Genomic DNA, 24746 nt, shown 5'->3' with positions numbered 1-24746 from the left:
ACAGACTGTTCTTCCATACTTATTAGTGTCTGGAAATCTGAAATTGTGTTATTCCATTGTAAGTGCTCATATGAAATTTCTTAACTTTTCTTGCTAGTGTTAAGTTTTGGCTTGTTAAAAGATAATTACCAATTCAGCATTTTCCTTATATTTTTCATTAGTGTGACCTACAAGAATGAGAGAAATTTTAGCAAACATCCCAGACATAAGCTGTTTCAAGAGATCTTTACAGCTTTAGTTAAGAACAGATTTACCTGCAGGTCAGTATATTGAACACATTCACACCCAAGGAGGGATCACACTTTTTTGCCTTAATTAGAGAACCAATGTGTGGATAAGGCCTGGTATATATATGTTTCAACAGTAGACCTCTATGTGGAAACTAGTAGCTTCACATCTCTGCATAATCTTAGTTTTAATATTTTAAACAATCATTTTGGGGTTAGCTTTGAAGACTGAATGCTTGCGTGGCTGGGATAGAAGAAGGAAGGACTGGGTATCTTTTACAAAAATTGGATGACCGAATTCTAACATTTGCTATGTTTCCTTTGATCATTTGCCCGTATCTGGTATTTGTAATCTATAGTTCCTTTTTCTAAATAGTTTTGTTCTTATTTTATTGATTTTTATTTGTATTTTACGGAAAAGCCCTTTCTTATGCTGCTGTCATTTGGTCGAGCAAGAAAAACATGCAAGACCTTCAAAAAATAGGGGAGTAGAGAAAGATGTTTTCTGGAAAAAAATGTATTTTTCAGGATTTCTGTTACTATACACCACTGCTGTGTGATGTATTTTTCCTTTTTCAATCGAAACTACATTTTCTAAAAAATCCTAAATGATACAGAAGCTTAAAGAAGGAATCCTAGAACATTTAAATGTGCTAATATGTAACAAATTGACTTTATGTAAGTACCTGAAAACCACCATAAAATTCACAGTTTGCTTAGACACTTTTGCAGATTTAACTAGGGAATTATCTCATCTTTAATTGTTTAAGTAGCAGGAAATTTTAAGACAAATGAACAAATTATTTAAATGATTGTAAATCTGGAACCTCTTTCCTTCTTTCCTTCTTTCCTTTTTTTTTTTTTTTTTTTTGCAAGGGAGCTTTATGATCTCAATACCTACCCGTGTCACATCAGTGGCTCAGCTTCATTTGCCAAAAATTTAAGTGTTTAAGAGTAACTTCTTAAGAATAAGAAGACACAAAGAATAACAAGTTCTATTTATACATTACGGCATACCTAGCTCATATTTTAGTTTTTGTTTTCTTTGGTACCCATCGATGATTACGATGATATAACAAAACCAGCATCTTGTATTATAAATGTAAGCAGCCAGGTAAGGTTAATGAAACAAGCATATATTAATAAATTTGATAGACCCTTAGGATAAGTAATCACCTTACAAAGGTGATTTAGTTGCCTTTTATAAGTATTTTACCGTGGCTGTGATGGTGTCCTCACTTTGGAACAACTGCCGTTGCATTGTGTCAAAGCCTTAGAAGTTGTCATCCTGACCTGTATTACATACTTTTACTTGCATAGCTATGTTGTTTGGGGTGCAAATTGAAAAATCACACCCACTTCCCAATGTCACTGTGTCAGCAGAAGTCCTGGTTGGAGATAGTTCTGTTGGCAAAAAAAAAAAACACTGTGATGAGTAGAACTTAAGTTGTTTGGATAAGGAGTGTAACTAAGCAGGCAGAAAAAAAATCTTGCTGGCGTATGCTGGATATACACTAAGGTCTCTAGTAACGTGAATGGGTTCTCAAATGTTAACCAGGCTCAGAGAATTACTGTCACTGAATTACTGTCCCCTCAGAAACGTGACAGATGTGTTGCACAATTAAAGAAACTAACATCTGCCAAGAGTCAATGCTTTTTATAAGTATAACTTTGTAGAGCCACCATTTAAAGTAAGCTAAAGATAATTTTCTAATTTGACTTACAAATTCTTGCCTGCCAGTATATGGTTGCTGTTCGCTCTCCATGAAAGTTATGCACTTCTTGAAGTGGCCAAGTATGGAAGCATAATGAAAAACACTATTACTTTGGGCAGAATGTTGGCATGGAAGGGCTGAGATTTTGCTAGTTTCTACTTATAAAACATTTATTTTTATCAAAATATTTTTAGCCATTGGCATCATTCCCAACTGCAAATGATAAAAACGTAAGAGAGCTGCCACGTCACATAGACTTCTGCTCCTTGGAAACTTGCCAAGATACAGATTCCATCCTCTCAGTTAACAAAAGAAAATCCCCAAAGATGTCTGAATGTTTGTTTGTTTGTTTGTTTTTCCAAAAGGAAAATGGTGATATATACCTACAACAGACAATGGAAATAGTAATTCCGTTTCTGGTATTTATACAGGACTGCTGTCCCTGGATGCTTTGTGCTTTCTGCCAAGCCTTGTGCTGGAACTGTATGCGGAACCATAAAAGAGGAAATTCTATTTGGAAACAAACAAAAAGAATAAAAAAAAATCCAAAGACTAATAGTACTCAAATTTTAAAACCCAAGATAGATCATGATCATTTAAAAATAAGTATTTCAAATCTAGCTAGTTTAACTTCTGAAGCACCCATGTGGTCTTATTATATATTTATGCAAATATAAGTTGTGAGCTGAAGTTTGATGTGTGCTTTTAGTGTTTCTGCCTTTTGGGTCTCAATCCAAGCACTTAAGTTTCTACTGAAGTATGATCAGCTTGTGCTTAGAGATAAGCATGTACTTCCCTGTATCAGTTCAGTGATAGTAAACGTTGGCTGATAGTGTTCATATAATCAATTAAAAATCAAAATCAAATAAAAAATCAAAAAATCAAATGAAATCAATTTATTTGAACTTGTCACTATGTTTGAATACAAATGGTATAAAAGGTCTATAGCATAGAATTTTACAGTATGGTATATTGTACAGTTTAGTAATCTTTTAGTCAATTGATTCCTGAATCCAAATTTTTTGTATAAGTATTTTTATACTTCTTTATTGTATTTCATTTATGTTTTGGATATTTCTTTTACAGAGAGTGGGTTAATCAAGCTCCATCCATCCATTTTCTTAGAGTATTAATCTGCCTGAGATTATTAATAAGGGATCCATGCTACCAGGTCAGTATATCAAAGTATTGTTTTTTTCTTGGACAAGAGGATGTCTATAACATCATGCATATGGTTGTGTTGGTGCATGTGTATATAAATGTGTATATTCTTATGGATGCACACTTAATATATACATGCACCTATATTTCTATATGCAAAGATATAAGTGAGTTGCAAACAGATTACAGTAGAGAACATGCACTGTTACTGGGTAACTATTTTTTCTGGTATTTGTTTCTTGTAGGTTTTGGTGTTGCTAACTAATAAAGAACCCATAAATCTCCATAACAGATGTCTTGGTCATTGCCCAGAGCCCTAGACTGTGTACTTGACTTTACTTCTCTGTACAGATACGTAAAATTTCCATAACTTACTAACTGAAGAAAACTGAAAGCTACCTATTCCTCCTAGCAGCCTATTTTTCTGAATTACAAACAAGCCGATTTTTTTTTCTGGCTGTTATAGCAATTCTTCATAAGACAGCCCCAGACATCTGTTAAGATATTTGTATTGTATATATATATTTTTTTGCATGTGTTGCAAAGCTTATACTGTTGTTCTAATTTTGGAATCTTTCAAATTTCACCTCTGTGTTTTTATTTATCTACTTATTGTAAGTAACTCTAAACTCTGAAAGTGCTAAGCATCTCCAGAATGCATTGACTTTGATCGCTAGAGTTAAGGTTTCTCAACATTCATAATGAACAGGGCATTTATGTTCAAGTGTACTCTCATTGGTAGTGCCTTTTGTATTCTGACTCTATTTTTTTTTGTCTTTTTATTTTCTTTCTCTTAGGAAATGCTCCACAGCTTGGGTGGGGTTGAAAATCTAGCTCAGGTAAAATTCCTCTTAGTACCTGTCCTGGTTTTGGTTGGGATAGAGTTGTTTCTCCTAGTAGCTGTTATGGCACTGTGTTTTGGATTTAGGATGAGAGTAATGCTGATAACACACCAATGTTTTAGTTGCTGCAGAGCAGTGCTTACACAGAGCCAAGGGCTTTTCTGTTTCTCATGCTGCCCTGCCAGCAAGGAAGCTGGGGGTGCCCAAGGAGCTGGGAGGGGACAGAACCAGGACAGCCGACCCAAACTGGCCAAAGGGATGTCCCACACCATGTGGTGTCATGCTGAACAATAAATATGGGTTGGCTGGCAGGAGTAGGGGTTAGGGGCAGCTGCTTGGGGACAAGCTGGGCAGTGGATGTTGAACAATTTCATTGAGCACCACTTGATTTGTATTTTCTTTTATTATTATAATTATTATAAGCACCATCATGATCATCATCATTATTACTATATTTTCCCTTCCTTTCCAGTCCAGTTAAACTGCCTTTATCTTCCTTTTTTGGTCCTAATAAACTGTCTTTATCTTAACCTATGAGCTTTTACCCTTATTCTGAGTCTCTCCACTATCCCGTGGGGTGGTGGTGAGCAAATGGCTGTGTGGTGCTTAGCTGCCTGCTAGGCTAAACCAGAATAGTACCTTTACCCATTATGTTGCATGTCAGTTTATTACGATTAGAATAAAGTATACCGTAAAAAAAACGTATTCTTGGTTTATGGAACGAAGTGAATCTATTCCTGCGTTTGCACTTAAATGTTTTTTTTTTTTTTAAACTAGTACACAGTGCACTTATATCCGTATAATCTAGCAGCATTTAACAGAAGACTTTCTTTTTGGAAAGCATAAGAAATGCCCCCTGAAGTGGGAAAAGGATTAGAAAAGTCAGCACAATTGGTTCAGTCAAAAAAAAAACCACTATAGACTTTTGAAGGAAGATGTATAAAGGCACCTTGAATTTCAGCAAATGACTTTTCGAAGGTGAAAGCATAGTGATAGAATGGTTGAACAGGCTGAAAACTGGGGACTACAGTAATTCTGCATTGCAGAACATTATTGATAACTAATAACTGTATTGTTGTTGCTTTACGTTAACACTGCTTTACTCCTGGATTTTTAATACTCGTTCTTCAGTGAGTGGGAACTGCCCATTTAACAGTGAATTATGGTGTGTCTTGAATATGGCCCTATAAGTAAGATCTTTGTATTTGGGGGTGTTCAGTGGATTTTCCTCTTGTGGAATTTTTACACTTGCATTCTGAATTCTTGTACTTCAAAGATCTCTTCTGTACCCTGAGAAGTTTAACAGCAAAAGTATGTCACTCTACAGACTTACCTTTTTTTTTTTTTTTTTTTTTTTAATTTTATGATACAGCTGCACCACCTACAGGCTATTTGTGTGCTAACACTCTAGATTTATGAACTAAAACTTATTTTTTAATGTACTTTTATTTTTTTTCTCCCCATGTATAGTATATGGAAACAGTAGCAAATAGCTATCTTGATTACGGAGAGGAGCAGCATGGTATAGACAAATTGGTCAACATGACATGTAAGTGTTATAGCTGATAACAAATTTTAAGTGCACCTATGACATTTGTATGTGAGGCTTTAAAATGTTTAAAATACCTGAGAGGGTCAGTAACTAAGGTATTATTAGATTAATTGTTGGCATCATCACTCAATTATAAAGGTAGCTGAAACTGTGGAAAAGCAAAACCTTTTTTTTAGGTATAATGTTTATTCTTAAGAATTTAATACCACTAAATACCTCTATGCACTGAAGTAATAGAGTAAAATGAGCTTGTCATGGTTCAAAGAATCTGGTGTTTTGTTTTATTATCTGATTAGTAAAATGGAAAATACTAAGTGGTAAAGCTCCAATATATGTGACTTCCTTTGTTCCATAGACATTCTTCAAAAGATTGCTGCTGTTAAAGATCAAAGAGAATGGGTTATAGCAAGTGGAGCACATAAAGTAAGTGCTTTATAAAATTACTAATCATAACCAATTAGCTACTTAACTAAATGAATTTTCCTTTTCAGATTTGATCTAGTTGGCACTAAGTTCCTTACAATGTCAAGCTTGTAAAGTAAGATAATCTCAGTTCTGTGTTTTATTGGCGTGAATGAGCATCATGAAAATTATTTCTGTGTGTGACTAACTGTCTTGATGCATGGTTATTGGATGTTTGAGATAATTAGTTCTTAAATGTTTGAACTAAGCTCATTCCTATTAAAAATAGTAGCCATGTTTACACTGTCCTTAACTATGTATACTATGATATGAATTGAAATGTCTGCTTTGATTTTTCACTTAGGCAACGTTGTGTGTCAGTTTTGCTAGAGATTACTCTCAGTGTAAGGATCTACACTTAATGTGTTTTATTGCTGATTTGTGGGCAAAATGAGTAACATTAGAGATCGAGATCAGCATAAGTAGTGCTTTGTGCTTCTGTTATGCTGCAGTTGGCAATTAAGATCAGATAGGATTGGATGACATTTTTAGAGGATCTAGACAAATAAGAATTTTATTTTGATATAAATCATTAACTAAAAAAATACATATATGGCCTTAAATTATCTATTGTATGGTTTAAATGTAAACTTAAAATTCAGTTTTTACTTCAAGAGGACTTGGTTTAGAATTCTGAAGTGTTTTACACAGGAACAGTTGTCTACAAAGTTATATTAAATTGCACAGATATTTTAAAAAATCATGAGAGATGCATCCTTAAAAAGATGAAACATCCTTGTTTGTCCGAAGACTGGGTGTATTGTAAGACTTTAAGAGTGTATTTTAGTGTACCTAAAATATACTTTAAAAGTAGCTAGGACTTTTAATATATCCTTTAAGTATTTGGTAACTTTATTTTGAAAATTTATGGCATTTCAATAAATAACTACTTATATGTTTGAGTCATAAAGGAAAATGAATCATTTATATTCATTTGTCTTGTTTGATGTTTCATTTTCTAGACCTTAGTAAATTTGTTGTCTGCCAGAGACAGTAATGTGCTTTTAGGTGCCCTTCTTGCCCTGATTAGCCTAGCAGAAAGGTAGGTTCAACATAATGTGCTGCTGTTCACAATAAGAATTTTAATGTTATGTCTTTACACGTGTTATGTCTTGTCTTGTTTGTGAGGAATACTTTTTTTTTTTTTTTTTTCAAAATCAAGTCTTGTTCTGTGGAAGACTAGGAAGTCTGCTTCATTTTACATTGAATCAGTAAAAATGGAAAGTTAAAAAGGTTTTACTAGCTACTAATTGGAAACTTTGGTCCTTGCAGCACACTTCTTGCTTGTGTGGAGAGCTTTGCAAGGCTGGAGTCATAGAATCTCTTTTGTAATCCCTGTGCAGGATTCTGTAGTTCTTACTGATTTCTCTGTATGTGAAGGTCTTTTGTACTGAACTTATTAACAATGTCCCACAGTAGCAAGCAAGAATATTGTTCAATGTAGTAAATAATGAATCCATACACCCAAATCCATGTATATGTACCTTTTCTTCACAAATGACTGGTTTAAATGAAAATAAGATTATTATTTTTTTTAATTATTATTATTTTACCCTGTTGTAGGTGGGGATGGGGAAAAGGAAAAAGGAAGATATGACATCTTTCATTCTTAATGACTTAATTTCTAATGTCTTCCAGACTTGTTTAACAATTTTATCTTTAAAATGAAAAATTTTAAGGAAAAATTTAAAACTGAAAATAATAATACAATTCGTTAAGATCAATAAAAAGTTACTTACTAACCTTTCTCTGGATGTTCTCTTTTCCCAAATTTCTTTTATTCCATTTCATTTTTTTTCTTTTTTTATTATCAGTATTAGTTTGAATTTGAATCTTATACATACAGTTGCAACTTCCATTTAAATTTCTTCACAGAATTAAATGTTTCACATTTTGACTAGGTAAGACAGTATATGGAGTATATTACAAATATTCATGTAAATTATATTTTATTCTAAAGGTACAGCTAATTTTCTTAATTTCTAGTATGAAACAAATTATTTTCATCTTTACTTCTGTGCATCCAGGTGTCCACATTCACTGTTTTTGTACTGAGAAAAGTGAAAATTGTTGCACTGTTACTCTTGACCCAACATATCTTTGTGTCTTTAAATATCTGTGATGTTGTTATTAGATAAGATTTGAGGAAAAAAATATTGGTCAAAACAATGTATAAGGAATGGGGCTAAAGAGCGATGTGTTTTTTGATGTAATTTAATTTCCTATAAATGCCAGGAATAATCAATTTGTAGTCCAGAATGTAGGGAGAAGATAAGTGAACTCACCATTGTTGAGAACTTGCTGGTGATATTACATGAATACGATTTGCTTTCTAAAAGGTGAGATTTTGCTCATAGATTAATTATGCTAAAATATTTTTTTTTGACTTTTTCATTTAGAGGCATGTTTATTTAGAGGAATTAGATAGAGTGCCACTTTAAGATTCTCAAGGTAAATTTCATGAAACCTATGTAGTTTCTGTCAGATATTGATACAGTAAAATCTCTTCTAGTAATTCTGTTACAGGCTGTCTCTTCTCTCTCTGCTGATGGCCTACAGTGCAGTGCAAATAAATTGTAATGTTACCCTAAAGTGACAGCAGAAGATTTTCTTGATGTACCTTTGCTGCTGTCAAACTTGAATGGTTAGATGGAAAGTATATTGAACTCAGACAGTTCCTTCAATATTAAATAAAAAATAGTAAAAAATTGCAAGACATATAGCTGCCGTAGCTTATACCAGAGACTAGATAAGACCACAAATCCCTCTAATCACAAAATTGTAAAGATCTTTAAACATCCACTTTCAGCTCATCTAAGCCTGCTAGTTGAACATAGTATATCCACATTTCAGTAAGAAACAAATAGACTTCAAAGTTGATATTTCACATAAACTATCCACATTTATAATTTTGAAGACTTAAAAAAAATTTTGTGCTTCTTGTATGCAAATTATTTTACACATTATTAGAGATAAATAAAATGAAAATGTGGAAATATGTTACTTAGTTTCTGCATTTGAAATTATTTAATTATATATAAACCAAAAGGTTGTTATAAAAATTGAAATTTGAATGTAGGCAGGAAGCTGATGAAGTTCAATGCTAGTTACGAATAATTTTAAATTCAGTTAGGGATTTTCTGATGTTTCATAAGACATGCATACAGCTTTCTGGTCTCAAGTGGAAGTGAAAATCCCTAACCATAGTTTCACTGAAAAGTCCATCTTAATTACACTGAAGTTAATGAAAATGTTGTACAAAATTTTTTAATAATACATCCAATCCTTTTGTAAACATAATATTCAAAACATACTGGAGAAAAATCTAGGTTGTTTGTGGAGTTATTCTGTTTTAACAGATGGACTTTATACTTGTACACACACTTCACACATGCAGTGCTATTTGTAGTAGTAATGCCATTAGCAAGAAGGTGGTGATATGAATGGTTGAATGATTGTAGTCCACCTCGCCATCTCCATGCCAGCTGTGTATGCTTGGCTGTCTTTTTAGTGGAAAATTTAGTCAAATTCAATAGTAAATATAATTTCATCCTTTGTGAGGGATGAAATTATATATATATATATGTATTTCTAACAGGCAATAAAAATTAATGATGAAGCTACTGTTAAAATCACTTACTGATTTTTTCAGGCTAACAGCAGAGTTGTTACGTCTCCTATGTGCAGAGTCACAGGTCAAAGAACAAGTAAAAATATATGAAGGAATTCCAGTTTTGCTCAGTTTACTCCATTCTGATCATATTAAGCTTCTATGGAGTGTAGTTTGGATTCTGGTACAGGTTTGTGAAGACCCTGAGACTAGTGCGGAAATCCGTGTTTGGGGTGGAATCAAGCAGCTCCTTCATATACTACAGGGGTAGGTTTTCATTCCTGAGCACCCTTTCAATTACATGAGACTGTTTCATATCTTAAGTTACGTTTGACTAAACTCCATTTTATCAAATAGCATCTTTGTTTTGTTCAGCTGTGTATGATGTCTATAAAAATTAAAATACTATTTAAAACATAATGAATAAGCAGTATTTTTTTCGACTATGCATTGTTCTCCTACAGTTTTTCATACTTTCAATGTATATACTGACATGAATAGATTATAAATGTCATTAGTGTTTACTTAGTTTCCTTATAATTAGACACCTATTTAGTGAACTAGAATGGTGAATATAAATGATGAATGCATTAAAGGGATTTTCTGCTTAAAGGCTTCTTTGCTTTTTCAAATTGTATTAACAATTATTAATTAACAATTAACATTATTAATGTAGTGAAAAAAAGACATTTTCAGAACTTCAGAAATGGCTAATAAAGATGTGTTAAGCCATTTTTATATTGGAATTTAATTCTTTCAGGGAAAGAAATCTTGTTTCTGATCGCTCTTCAGTTGGAAGTTTATCTAGTGCGAATGCAGCAGGCAGAATCCAATATCTTCATTTGTCAGATGATTTGAGTTCCGATGAGATACAAGAAAATACTTTCTCCCTTCAAGCAGGTTGGTTTACAAGGCGTAATCCTCAGTCACGTGTTCACTTACACCTGTGCAAAAGGATTCAAAATATTTCAAAATTGAAATTATAAACATTTTTACCTGCTAGTGTGTATATTCCCACCTGGAGTGGTAGCACAAGATCAAGCTGTGTTAATTTCTAAATGTGCAATACCAGGACATATGTTCAAAAACACACTTTTTTTTTAGAAAGAAACAAAGGATGAAATATTAAGTACGCGGGAATCATATATTTCTTCCACCTGTATAAATGTCTCAGTTTTTTAAGATTTTATTTTTAGCTTGAGATTAGTTTTATTTGATCACATTGTTCCCTCCGTTCAAACTTACTATGACAGATCAGTCATAAATTCATTATAGTGGAACTCTTTCAGAGTGGTATTTCTAAGACTCTTTAGGTGAAGTCAGTCAGGTGAGGATCATTCAGTAGCTGTGGAGAGAGTCCCTTTTAGAGGAGATTTATTAATATCAAATATCACATCAAGTCTCCACTCTGAAATGTCTTCTGAAGGATCACTTTTTCCAGTGATTACAGGAGGACCGTGGGAACTATCCTTACTAGGATTACATGAGAAGAATATTCCTGAAAGATGTAGCATAATCATAGAATGGTTTGGGTTGGAAGGCACCTTTTGAATGCTTTATCACTGTTACCTTTGAGGAGCTAGTAATGTGAAATAAATTGCACTAGCAGTCCTCACATCCATAAAGAGTGTAGTGCCTTACCAAAAACACTACCTAAATGGAGCATGTATTTGGGTTACTTCTGCTTTCTTTAAGGACTCCTAGGAAAAACAGTTGTATGTAAGCACTGAATTTACAGAAGACTTCTAGTTATGACGGGAGTACCTATCTATATTTTTACCTTTTGGGTATTGGGTGTAGGTGTCAAGGTTTTGGTAGTGGGAGGCCTGCAAGGGTTGCCTCTGGGAGGTAGGGGTCAGCCTGCGTTGGACATAGCTGTTGCCAGGGGCCTCCACAGCAGACTCATCACTGGCCAAAGTTGAACCCATCAGCAAAGTTGGTGGTGTGTCTGTGAAAACGTATTAAAGAAAGGGCAAAAATGCTGAGTGAGCAGAGGAGGAGAGGAAAAAGGAGAAACAGCAGTGTGAACACCAAGGTCATAAAAGGTGGAGGAAGAGGTGCTCTAGGCACTGGAGCAGAGATTCCCCTGCAGCCCATTGGAAGGACCATGGTGGAGCAGGTATTCACACTGCATCCTGTGGAGAGGACCCATGCTAGAGCAGAGGAAAAGTATGAAGAGGAAGGAGCAGCAGAGAGGAACTGTTAGCTACCGACTGTAATGCTCATCTGTCCCTCCCCCCCCGCTGGGGCATGGGGTAGAGGAGCTGGGAATAAAGGAATGAAGATGGTTCTGGGGAAAAAAAGGAGGAGGTGAGGGGAAGGTGTTTTAATTTTTAATCTTTGTTTCTCACTATCCTAATCTATTCTAATTGGCAATAAGTTAAATTGATTTTTCCGTAAGTCAAGTCTATTTTGACTGTGATGATAAACGGTGAGCAATTTCCAGATCTTTATCTTCACCCATGGGCTTTTCTATCCTATTTTTCCCCACCTGTTGAAGAAGGGGAGTGAATGAGTGGTGGGGTGTGCATTTGGCCCTTAGGTAAGGTTAACTCACCATGCCATCTGAATTTCTTTATGAATCTGACCCTAAATGTTACATCTGATTTTTTGTTCTAGCTTGTTGTGCTGCAATTACTGAACTGGTGCTCAATGACACTAACGCTTACAGTGTAGTACAGGTAGGAAGACTTTATTCAGTTAAGTAAGGCATTATGGTTTATAATTTTACTTATTTTTCTTACTGGTCACTATCAATTAACAAGCAAAATGCAATTTAAAGGGATTGGACAATATGCCTTTATATAACTTTCATATATATTTTATATAACATTATCTCTCTTTATACATTTACAAGCACACAAATATGCACAAGGATATCAACATATGTATCTAGCTGTTTGGGATAATAAACAGCTTTACTTAGTGTATATTTTGGTTGGCATCTCTTGACATGCTTTTGCTGCATTCATAACAGAATAGTAATAAGTGTCATCATGGAATTAACTGAGAAATACAAATTCTTACTTTCAAACTGTGCAGCTTAGCGTTGAGTTGTTGTTTCAGAAACAATTTCCCTTTTCCTCAGTCTGATATTTCTGAGATGGCTTCCTGGCATTCCATCCCCAGGGGTGTGTTTCTAAACTACATTTTAAAATGTAATATGTCAGTTGGGACTTATGGATTTGAAAACTGTTCTTAAAAATCCCTGCTATGTATTGCATGAATAGCCAAAGACATCAATATTTAGGACAATAATATCAGCTAAAATCCATATCCAACTTTTATACCCTATATGTTGTCAGTGATCAAAGCCCTCATTTTATTTTAAAACCCAGCCGAAGTTATTCCTAAAAGGAATTGAGAAAGCAGAGTTGTCTTAATTATGGTAAAGAAGGTACTTAGGTAAAGACATTTGTATACATTTCAAAAACTGTTGTTCAGGCAGAAAAGAATAGAAGTAAGTCTAGATTTTTTTTCTATGTATCTTAAGCACTAAAATTCACAGTAAACCAAATTTAGCTTTTTATCTGAACAACATAACTTCATATGTTTAATGCTGAGTCTGATTTCATCAAAATAAAACATCACTTATTAAGTTAGATATATTTTGAAAACAGTGCAACTCTTGGGGGACTTAGGAAATGAAAGGTTGATTTTAACATAGAGTAGTTTTTTTCAGTGTTGCTCCAGCAGTGCATAATAACTGTGGTGTCAGTTAAAATTGCTTAAAATTGATGGGACAATGTACAAGCTGGAAATAAGGTGTTTCAAGTTTAGCTTCTTTCTCCACTCATTCTGTTAAAAGACAACGACGTCTCCCTACGTCAAAATATCAGCCAATGTCCCCCTTTCAAATCAGGACAAAGCTTCAAGTATGTTCATTTAAACTGATTTCTACACTACAGCAGTCTCTTTCATTTTCAATCCTACTTCTTTCTCTGTGCTATTGTAACTTAGAGTTGCATGGTGAACAAGATGAAGAAACTTAGTTTAAAATAAATAGAGGGAGAAGAGTTTCAGCACTTTTAGTTATGTGCTGAAACTTGTATAGAAAGTAAAGCTAAATACCCTCTAAAGGTTTATATCAGTAGCAAAGGATATCTGGTTCAGGCTGTTGAGAACCATTGGCTTCTGCTGTAGCTGCCCTCTTTCTGTCCATCCTTTGTCTTTGTCTGAACTTACAGCCTCGGTAGCAGCCTGCAGGCCAGAACATGTTTATGACTAAATGTCTATATTCCACCGGCTAAAAGTTTAGGTTAAATCCAGCCTTCATGAACAGTTTAAGAAAACGTGTCAGGAACTGCAGCAGAGCATCTGCAGAGCTGACACACATTCCCTTCAAGTCTGCTAGAGAGGAGAGTAGTCCCCAGCAGGGAGCTTGCGAGGTAACTGGGAGCTGTACTGCAACTAAATCCGCTAGTGCCCATCTCTCAAACCAACATGATGGGTATAATATGTTAGTGAAGGACACAAGCATGGTTACAGGGAAATGGAAACTGAAACACGGTATGGGTTTCACAAAATCCCACCGAAGGCACAGACTCAGGCTATCACTTCTGGTATCTCTCTAGTTTATGATATTTATTGCTTCTTTATCTGTTTGCAAGCTCTCTTTGTAGTATCTGTTTAAATGTAAAGATGATTTCATTATGTACATTTAAGTTATTTCAGTTTATCATTCAGGAGGTTGAGAACTTGGAAATTTGTATTAGATTCTGATTTATCTGAAGTAACAATGTTTTTTATTTGTGGTTTCTGTGCAAAGGAATGCTGTTAATGTTGACCTTTCTCTGTTTCCAGGCAAATGGAATATATACAATAGCAAAGCTTATTTTACCAAACAAAGAAAGGAATGCTGAAAAAGCTAATTTATTGCAGGTAACTTCCTTTATTATAATTGCATATGGAAAGTCCAAAACAGTTCCTGAGAATTTTTATGGTTTTAAAATTTATTTTAAAGTAAATATCTTACTTTAGGGGGAAAAAAATAAAACAAAAACAAACAAATAAAACAAAACAAAAACAAACAAACAAACAACAAAAAAAACAACACAGGAGTAACAAATGGCCCAGGAAGTAAAAGCTGAACTGCTGATTCAATTTAAGGTGCTCTGTTCTGATCTGCCTTGTTTCTTGCACCTCATATAGTGTAAAGGAAAATGAGTATTTTTCCAGTGATAGGACTACTTCAGGCTGCCCAGCATCAGATCTTTTTTTTGTTCCTTGCTCTCACTGAAACTTGATGAAAACTTGATGTTGTACTAATATCTGTTTCTTTCTGGAGTATCTTATGGTGGGTGTTAAATAAAATTAATTATTTTAATAATTATAGTTTATATTATTATTTATAAATATTATATATATTAATAAAATAAATTATTAATAATTAACAATTTAAATAAAATACAGGAAACCATCACATGAAATAAAGCAAATTTAAGCGTAGGTTAAATATAGAGCAAATAAATGCAGAATGTCTCTTATTTTTGCATGACAATATCTTAAATGTACTGGTTTGAGTCAACTTGGGCTGAAATGTATCAGCAGTTGCTAATTATCTGATGGCTCTTTTCCAGCCTTTGTGAAATGGGTGTCTTTCTAACCTTTAATAAAGTAGTGGTCTGTGGTTAAGGGATGTCTGTGACACAACTCTGTGCTGCTCTTCTGTGGGCAAGTATGAGATCCTTAGCACAGCTGAATTGCTATCTGTAAGGCCTTTATCATTGCTACTGTTATGCATTACAGTTGTAGCTATTGGAATACCCTTTATGAATTTCATAGGCATTTTTCTTAGATTCTCACAGTGCAGTCCAGTTCTTTACTGCCCCATTTTCTGTGCTTTCAATGATTACATTTTCAGCTTATTTCTACTGTATTACCTTAGCAATTTCACTCCATTACTTCAGTTGTTGCTGTAGTATTAATCATTGATTCTGCATAAGTATCATGTATAAAAATCATCATGCCTTAGCTGAAGCATATCACAAATATTAATATTTCATCTCAGAATACTAATGGAAGAAAGACAAATACTACTGCCATTTTAAATGCCCACTTATTATTAATGTAGTTTCATGGTATCCCTTCACTGGTGGGCTTTCTAAAATAAAATCTATGTACAGTCTCTAAAATAAAAACCTTTCAAGGTAGCATTTACGGCTCAGCTGGTCCGTGTTATTTTGTGCAGCTAAGTTCTGAGTATAATTCTTAGTAGAATATTAGACATAGCAACCCACAATCCTTCTCCTGTGACGGGGAGTTTATTTTGGACTGAAAAGAAACATTGTCCTGTAAAAGAGACAGCTTCTTAGTAGCATTAACAATCTGTTTATTTTCTTCAAAATTTCCTTCCAAGTATTATTTGGCCATTATTTTCTTAATTTAATGCATTTTCAAAATATTGAAAAATGTGTTCTAAACGTACAGATTAGTTCTGCAGTTATCACTAAGGCACAGTTACCGTCATCAAAATAGGGATTACCACAATGAACTGTAGTAGCATTTTAGTCACTGATACAATAGAGTAATTCTAAAGTGTTAGAAGCATTTACTTATTTGCACTGTTTCAGATATCAATACCTTATTTCCCTTTGGTTTACTTCATAGCCATCTTTGTTTGGTTAGCCATATCGTATAGCAGGTACAGTAAATGACTCTTGATAGAAAGAATTCAAGATGTGTTACATAAAAGCATACATATTAACTACCTATCAGTGGATGTTTTACAAATAAACTTTGTTCAGTAGAGATTATGTAGAAACTGTGGTATGTAAAGATTTCTGTAATGTAGATGTACTTTATAGAAAAAAAAAAGATTTTTTTTTTGTCCCATGTTAGAACTTCTGGTGTTCTATACCGCATTTTTTCGGAAAAAAATGTCAAATGCTGTTTCTACTGTATCATTTCAAAAACATTGATTACATTTACCTTTTTTTTTTTTTTTTTTTACTGTTGGAGAAGAGAGCAACTCTCAAGTCTTGAACTATCTGCAGATAAAAAGATGAGGAGGACTTACACACTTTTCAGTGTGTACTATAGCTATAGTTATCTACTTTTTCTCCCTCCCTCCCTTTTTTTCTTATCTAGTCCTACCTAGTACAGGAGGAGCCTAAAAATACATTTTTACTCCCTTCATTATCAGGTTAATAATGTAATCTACCTAGTCATATAAGTACAGAGCTTACTGACATGTTGGGAAACCTTGATGTTTACCGTTGGCTTTTTCATTTGTGTTTAGATTTGTCATTAATTTTAGTATTTTTCCTACTGTAGTGTTATGCTTTCAGAGCCTTGAGATTTCTCTTCAGTATGGAAAGAAATCGACATATCTTTAAAAGGTATGTTAACAAAATGTTTTCTGAAACTCCTTTAGGATGGCTTTCAGAAGTTGTCATTCCTATCAGAAAGATGTTGTTTTTAAATGTCAGTTATTTTCAGCAAAAATAATAAGTAACAGACAACTTCTGTCCAGTCTGCAGCCACAGATAGACTTTCCTGCATTGCATCAGCGCCAGCCTACAAGGTCTAGATGTTCAGTACAGAGACTTGTATTGTTATGCTTGCCAGAGAACCTAGCTCAGTAGGGACTCCTTCCTCCCACATGAATAATTGTTTAAAATTTGTTCTAGACAGATTTTATACTGTCAGAGATAAACTGTACTTATATCTGAAGATTATCAGATGCAAGTTACAGCCCTGAGTAGTAGCAAGTAACTGGGAAAACTAATTTTTTCCTCTGCTCAGTAGTCATCTGCTCCTTCACTTGTGAATAACTTTGCATCAAGCCAGCTTACTTAGGAGCATTACGAAAAGGTTTGGGCCAGTAAGGGGAAAAGGCCTTTCATCAATTACCCATTTTTACTGGTGGTGACAGTTTCTTCAGGTAGACTACAAAGGCTGTGTAAAACTTAACAGTTTAATTTGTGGGATAGTTTAATTTGTTAGGATAGTAATCATACTGCCTATGAGGTCTGCCTGATAGTAGTGTTTCTATATGACTTTATTCTGTATCATAAGTTCCTAAAATTCTAAATATAAATTTTATCTCATTTTTACTTTTAAAAAGGTGGATTTTGTACTGGAGAAGGGCCCCAGTTTCTAATGAATATTGCTGGTTGGTGTCAAGCATTGGAAGTGATAAAAATGGCCTGCTTTGCTGTCTTTCATTTTTTTTCTAAATGCCTTAGTTTTCCGTATTTTCATTTTTGTCAGAACTTTAAAAAGAAACTGACCTCCAGTTAAGCATGTCACTAATCAAATATCATATTCTATCTGTTAGCTTACATGTGGCCTTTCTGCTGTTCTCAGTCCTTTCCATCTTTTAGGCTAGACTTCCTGGGATAAAAATTCTGAGATGGGTGTTAAATGCAGACAAATGTTAATCCTACCACTTAATGCATTACAAGGAGAAACTCAGATAAGGTGACTACAAGCATAAAGTAATATACTATAAGAAAAAATATGAAAAAGACTGGAAATTCAGGAAGTGCATTGACTTTAAAGAGGCTTACACTTTGGAGAACTGGCATTTATATTAATACCTGACACATGGAGACTCAAGTCTAAATTTTGAAAAGTCTTTTGGTGCCTATATATGTAATGAGTTAGAAGAATACGTTAGTCAAGAATAAGTGTATTATTTAGAAAATACTAAAGTAAGAATTAATAATAAACACTGAATTTCTGTAGATCACAATCTATTGTGAGTACTTTCTAAATACATCAAAATGTTAAACCTTTGCAGACTTTTTCCGACTGACTTGTTTGAAATCTTCATTGATATTGGACATTACGTGCGTGATATTAGTGCTTATGAAGAGCTGGTATCAAAGCTGAATTTATTAAAGGTAAGTATAAGGCTTTGTAGTTTTAAGAAGCAGTATTCTTTGCACATTCTTAGCACAAGAAAGGCATGAAATGTTTTGTATTTACTTATTTGTCATTTAATTTATAATCAGGAGGATGAATTGAAGCAAATTGCTGAAAGTATTGAGAGCATCAATCAGAATAAAGCGCCTACAAAACATATAGGCAATTACGCAGTTTTAGAACACCTTGGCAGTGGAGCTTTTGGAAGTGTATATAAGGTAAACTTCTTTTTTGATACTAGTTTACAGGCTTGAGAGGAACTGTAACGAAGAAGGTCTAACACCAGTTTTAGGCACTAACTTCCTTTGGATTTCATTGAGGAAATGAAGGTACCAAAAGGTACCATTGTCTGGGCTTCTTGCTAACAAATGTACATTTCTCCTCTTAGCATTTACTGTGATTTTGTTTTGTCACCTCTTATAAGATTGACTAGTATATTCCTTAGGTTGACTAGTTTTACTTTTTATTAATTCCTTTCCACAAACAGCATATCTGTCTATTGCTAACAAATCTGTGTAAAACCACAGAAGTTCAAGCATATTTCATTTGGAAAGGAACACTGTGCACTGTTAATGTTCCTTCAAACACAATGGCAAGTTCACCAGTTTAATGCTAACCTGCATAGTGGGGCAGTTCTTTTGGCTAATCACGTCACGTATGTATACATATCACATCATACGCAGAAAAAAAGGTATGACTAACTTTTGTAAGGTGTATTTGGATTCAGTTAACTAATATGGAATCCATAATAATGTCCTTTCTGTCCCCATCCTATACTAATTTTACAGGGATTTTATCTTTTTTATAGGTTAGAAAACATAATGGTCAAAATCTTCTGGCAATGAAAGAAGTCAATTTACACAATCCTGCATTTGGAAAAGACAAAAAAGACAGAGACAGCAGTGTAAAGAACATTGTCTCTGAATTAACTATCATCAAAGAGCAGGTAGGCTTCATGGACTCCAGTTTTATGTATGGGCTTTCTGCTGTTAGAATTAATAATTGTGAGTTCTCTTGTAGCAGGGCTTCCACCTGCTGTTACTGCTTCTATCTGATCAGTACAGTATTTGTCCCTTTCAGCTGAATGTTTTCAATATTGCAGACGTTCTTGCTGCAGTGTTAGCAGCAGTGCAAACGCTTGTTATTGAAGATTCTTACTTCTTTTTGTTGGTAGCATATGAACTTTTCTCAGGAATTCTGTAAATGAATTCTTGGATTTAAAATGTGTTGAGAAGATGGTTGTTTTTGTAAGTGTAAATTAATAAGAATAATACAACAGAACAGACCAATCATTAGTGTTCTTAAACTATGAAAGTCAATACTTTGATGTAGGTGTAATTGTCTGTCTTCAAACTTCCTTTATTCTGTTGCAATTATTAACAGGAGAGAGGTGTATGAATCATGCTTTTTTTTTTTTTCTTTAAATCTGTTTGCTCTGGTAATCTGCAACACTTTGATGTTTTCTTTGCAACAAAGTGTCTGGGATAGCATTGCACTGGAGTTCATAAGCAAATTCGTGGAATCCTTGTGGAATTCTTCCTTCCGTTGTGTAGCTAAACTTAAATACTGTGCCATTAGTCTAAGTATTCTAAAGATCTAAATTTCTTTCCTCATTGTAGCTTTATCATCCAAATGTGGTACGCTATTACAGAACTTTCTTGGAAAGTAAGTATAAAAGTAGAGAATTACTGTATTATACATAATGAAGAAATAGAAATATGTAATAGAAGTACTTACAGCTTGGAGTGTGTCAAATTTGAAAAGTAAATGGTAACATTTTCTTCAAGAATGGCTGTGGTTCAGACAGGCTTATATTGCTTTAAGATTGAAAAAAATATGATAAATAATATTTAAATGTGTTTATCAGTAAAACTACATGCAGTCTAAACATGTAGAAAGTATCATTCTCATCCTATAGAGAGCTAAGGAGCCCAAATTTGCAGACAGAATATTAAGTAGGGATAAAAGATATAGTAGAATGAGTGATACAAACTGCTTAGCCATATTGTCTTTTTTTTAATTTTATTTTTTTAATAAAGAGTTAGCTACCTACGCCTTCCTACTGAGTGATTAACAGGCAGTGAATTCCTTGTAGTTGCTGTGGTACAAATGGATACGGAGGAAAAATTGGAAAAACAAGGAGTTGAAATAATAATAAAATGTATTTGTCTGTAAAAACCAAACAACGCCCCCACCCCCCAAAAAAAAAAAAGAAGCTTAAGAATATATTTTAACCTCAAATACTCCATTTTCAAATGCCTTCTATATAAATTTATTTCTTTATATTGAATTTTCTTTTTTGTAGATGACAGGTTGTACATAGTCATGGAGCTCATAGACGGAGTGCCATTGGGAGACCATTTTCACTCTTTGAAGGAAAAGAAACAGCAGTTTACAGAAGAAAGAATGTGGCATATATTTATCCAAGTAAGGGTGTATGTTTTTTTTTTCACCAATACTTTTCTGCATGTAGTTAGTAGCACCATTTATGTTTGTTAGGCTAATAGAAAGCAAAGTAATGCTTATTATATCAAGCACTAATACCAGATATGAGCATAATTATATGTGCCTTTACTTAGATTGCAGTTAAGAATCTTTGTAAGGTTCTTTCTGTTTGTTTTTAAGCTTTGCCTAGCTCTTCGTTATCTGCATAAAGAGAAAATGATTGTTCATCGAGATCTCACTCCAAACAACGTCATGCTGGGGGATAAAGACAAAGTTACAATTAGTAAGTAAAACTCCTTTACTTGAAGAGAATTTCCCATGATGAAAGTGAGTAGAATTTCTTTACTGAAACTCACAAAAGGTTTCAGATACTGAGGCATTGGCCACCATACTTGAAAGCTAGTAAATTATTGTATTTATTATACTGTTGTGTAAAATAATTGCTACTGCAGATTTTGTGATCATTGCTGCCAAGTATCATCAGCCATGACTATATTTTTTGCAGCTGTATGTCAAATATGACAGAGGAGATGATTTAGCCCTGAAAAAATTAAACTGTAGTTATGCTTCAAGTCCTTTTATTTAAATCAGAAAGAATACTGAGACAAACAGATTATATAGCCAGTGCTAATGAACATGCAAAGTAAAAGGAACATTTTTTCTATTCGAGTTCCACCATGCAACTGTTTAGTACCTGTCAACTGTTCTGTGATCAGCTGCAGTGAGGTGCTATATCTCTGAGCCTGTAGTAGTAAATATTCTTTATGTATATTTCTTTAATCTCCACAGTGTGAAAGAAGGAGCCCAGGGAGGTTTCAGGATAGGGTTTGAAAACTGTAGATATGTGAATAGTGTTTTGAAATATGGCAAATTTTTACTCTTCAAATGAATTAATATAACTTGGAATATACAGCAATGCTTACCAGCAATTCAGATACTGTAATTTTTAATATTCTCAAAGAGCTGCTGCATGCTTTCTTACTGCTTATGACAGAACCAAATAAATATTAGTGTTATGAGAAGTTGTGATACAAAAACCAATCTCTCTTCTTTAAAAATAAAGGGAAACTGTAGACATATGCAGACACCCAACCACAGAAAACTCAGCTGTAATAGGCAAATTTATTTAGCATCTGTCTTTTTATAGTATTTATACCTGACAACATACCTACTTAAATTCATTCATGATTAAATTGTGTGTGTTAAAACACTATGATTCTTAATAGTAACACAGTTTTGAAAGGAGTAGATTTAATGGAACATTTGTCCTTAAACGATGAAAATAAATAATCAGAATATTATTTTAGAGTAAAATATCATACAGTTGTATTTCATACCAACATGCTGCCACTGAGGGGCACTCTTGGCTTGATTCAACACCTTTGTCTTTGCTCTGGTCCGATCTAGACCTATATAAAAGCATAAATATATTTTTAAATATAAGCCCAAAATTACCTTTGAAGAGCATAATAATTCTATCAAAGATTTACAGATGTTGAGGAAAATGGAAAAACATGAAACTTGCTTTGACCATTTCTATAGTGATTGGTTCAAAACTATTGCAATATTTAAACAAATACTTTAGTACTTTAGTTACCAGTGTATATTGAATTTTCAGAGGGAGCTGAAGTTCTTTTATCTATTATTTCTGAATTTTGCAGAGACTTCTTGTTTTACAGACATAATGAAAGAAAGATTTTCTTTCTTTTCAGTTATAGTAAATATGTACTGTATCGGTGCATGCTGTGTTGTGCCTAACGCATAAAGTCCATGCATGCCAAAGACTGGACCATTTATAGACTTCATAATTATGTCTGACAGTATTTGGGGATTTTTTCTTTTATTATCCATTTAACAATTTCACGTGGTTTTGGATGAAAGTAAAAAATGTCAGACAAAGATGAAGGCATATGCTCATATATTGAGAAATCTTAAATCCGTCTCTGCAGAAGATTTAATGTCAGTTTTTAAAAATAAGAGGGCCTTCTCTTATTTTTATATCTCTGAGCCTGTAGTAGTGAATATTCTGCTCAGAACTGTAGTCCTGCACAGTCATCCTATGGAGCCAGAGTTTCGTTTTTCGTAGTATTTCACGTCTTAAAACCATCCAAAACTTTAATTAATCTTACTGGAGAAATATCTGTGAAGCAGTGTTGCATGACTGTGTATTTAAGATACAGCCTCTGATGGTCCAAATGATTTTGCTTCATAAAAGAAGCTTGTGTATCTTACAGTGATGCACATTTTTTTCCTCTTCCTCAGTCAGACCTTCTAGAAATAGTAACACCTGTTAATCTTTTGCTGTGAAACCCTCAAAGCTGACAGTATAACAAAGGCGTCTTATTCCTCTGTAACTAAAATTTTTCATATATATATATATATTTAACGGTACAGTAGCTTTGGCTTAGTTTTAGACATTCACAGAGGATTTTGATTTAAAAAACAACCAAACACATAAAAAAAAAAAGGTAAGTAAGCAATAAAATAGCACAAAGTGCTTCTATAGACAGAGATTTTCATTCCATGCTGTGCATGGCTATGTGACAGTCCCAGCTATAAACTGCTTAAAAAAGTTCAGGGACGCACAGATAAATTTTTCCCCCCTGCCCTGGATGTGAGAACTGAGCCACTCGTGTCCTAAATCCTATGAAGGCCTCTTACACAGATTCTGAGTTTATGTTACTTGAAAAGAAAAGGAGTGCATAGTGTGGGAGACATTCTTATCTTTCTGTTAGCGCACACAAATAAAAAAAACTGCTAAAGAATTATGCTTGAATGTCTTAAAAGCACAAAGAAATTGCTACATACAGGAGGCCAGAACTTGGTAGGCAGGGACCTATGGAGAAAGGTAGCTGAACACCAGAACTCATGGAAGCAGAAAACTCTGCAACTTTTCTGGTGCAATGTAAGATTAAGCTCTGAAGAACCTTTTCTAGATATGATCTTTGAATATCTGTGCAATAGGTTTTACTGCAAAAAGAGTATCTGAGGTTAATTGTAGGAAGAATTTTTTAATTTGCATAACTGCACTGTATTTTCTTTCTCTTAAGTTTTGAATGTGATTGATCAAACACTATCCTTATCCAGGTTTATTTATTTTTATTTTTTCATTTTTATTTTTAAACTTATGGAAAATACAAATGAAAGTTGTAAGCCCAGTGAAGTGCTTCATTTTAATCTGAAGATTATGTAACGTTGCATTTCTGATGACGTCTTTTACACGTCACTTAAATCTGCATTATCACAATCTTTTTTCAGGCTCTTTTAAGTCTTTTAATTGTTGAAAATGGAGACAGACATTTTCGATCTGATCCTAGCTGGTTAGTGTTGGTACAAGATCTCTGTTTCTGATGGTAGAGAACTTTAAGAATGCTGCCCATTCTATTCATTTGTTCCGTTTCATCTCTGACGTATATTTGATAGGGGCCAGAACTACCATCTCTTATACGTTGGTATAGCATTTAATCATAATTGGTTGACCTACAAATATGACAAAAATATAAATATTAAATTATGCTAACCTGTAATTTCATTAACAGCTTATTCTAAATTGGTAGAAAAATATTACTGAAATTGTACAACTCTAGTCAGATTGAAAGTCTGATTTATAATTTCTGATAGAATAACAAAAACAAAAACAAAAACAAAAACACAAAACAAATACACAAACCATGTATAGTAGAATATCAGGCACAGCCTAAACAAAAGTTGTTTTGTTGTACAGGTTTTGCATGGGGTTTTAGAGACTGAACCCGTATTAACTGTGGCTCGCAATTTAATTTGCTCAGCTTTCCATATAAGATGTTGAAAAGTTATAGTTTTCTGAATTTAAAATGTCTGTTTTTATTGCAGCTATATTTT

General features: G+C 33.8%; 1 protein-coding gene across 9 annotated transcripts in view; it reads left to right on the top strand.

Moving 5' to 3' along the window:
- NEK10 (NIMA related kinase 10) overlaps nt 1-24746 on the top strand; it is a 102512-nt gene that overhangs the window by 5033 nt on the left and 72733 nt on the right. For 7 of the 9 annotated variants that reach the window (XM_040548927.1, XM_040548926.1, XM_040548925.1 and 4 more), the window contains 18 exons: nt 162-260; nt 3029-3113; nt 3901-3942; nt 5416-5494; nt 5853-5920; nt 6922-7001; nt 8212-8298; nt 9612-9836; nt 10330-10469; nt 12189-12250; nt 14373-14450; nt 16845-16909; nt 18316-18418; nt 18530-18658; nt 19249-19386; nt 20060-20105; nt 20746-20867; nt 21066-21168. In XM_040548927.1, the coding sequence (XP_040404861.1) occupies nt 162-260; nt 3029-3113; nt 3901-3942; nt 5416-5494; nt 5853-5920; nt 6922-7001; nt 8212-8298; nt 9612-9836; nt 10330-10469; nt 12189-12250; nt 14373-14450; nt 16845-16909; nt 18316-18418; nt 18530-18658; nt 19249-19386; nt 20060-20105; nt 20746-20867; nt 21066-21168 (1751 nt within the window). Of the gene's footprint in view, nt 1-161; nt 261-3028; nt 3114-3900; nt 3943-5415; nt 5495-5852; nt 5921-6921; nt 7002-8211; nt 8299-9611; nt 9837-10329; nt 10470-12188; nt 12251-14372; nt 14451-16844; nt 16910-18315; nt 18419-18529; nt 18659-19248; nt 19387-20059; nt 20106-20745; nt 20868-21065; nt 21169-24746 lie in introns of those variants that run through there. The other 2 variants (XM_040548924.1, XM_040548929.1) reach the window with 2 other exon arrangements.

Source organism: Cygnus olor, chromosome 2 (genome assembly GCF_009769625.2).
Source record: "Cygnus olor isolate bCygOlo1 chromosome 2, bCygOlo1.pri.v2, whole genome shotgun sequence".
NCBI lineage: Eukaryota > Metazoa > Chordata > Aves > Anseriformes > Anatidae > Cygnus > Cygnus olor.
Note: the sequence above shows the minus strand (reverse complement) of the source record. Positions and strands in the feature narration are given on the sequence as shown.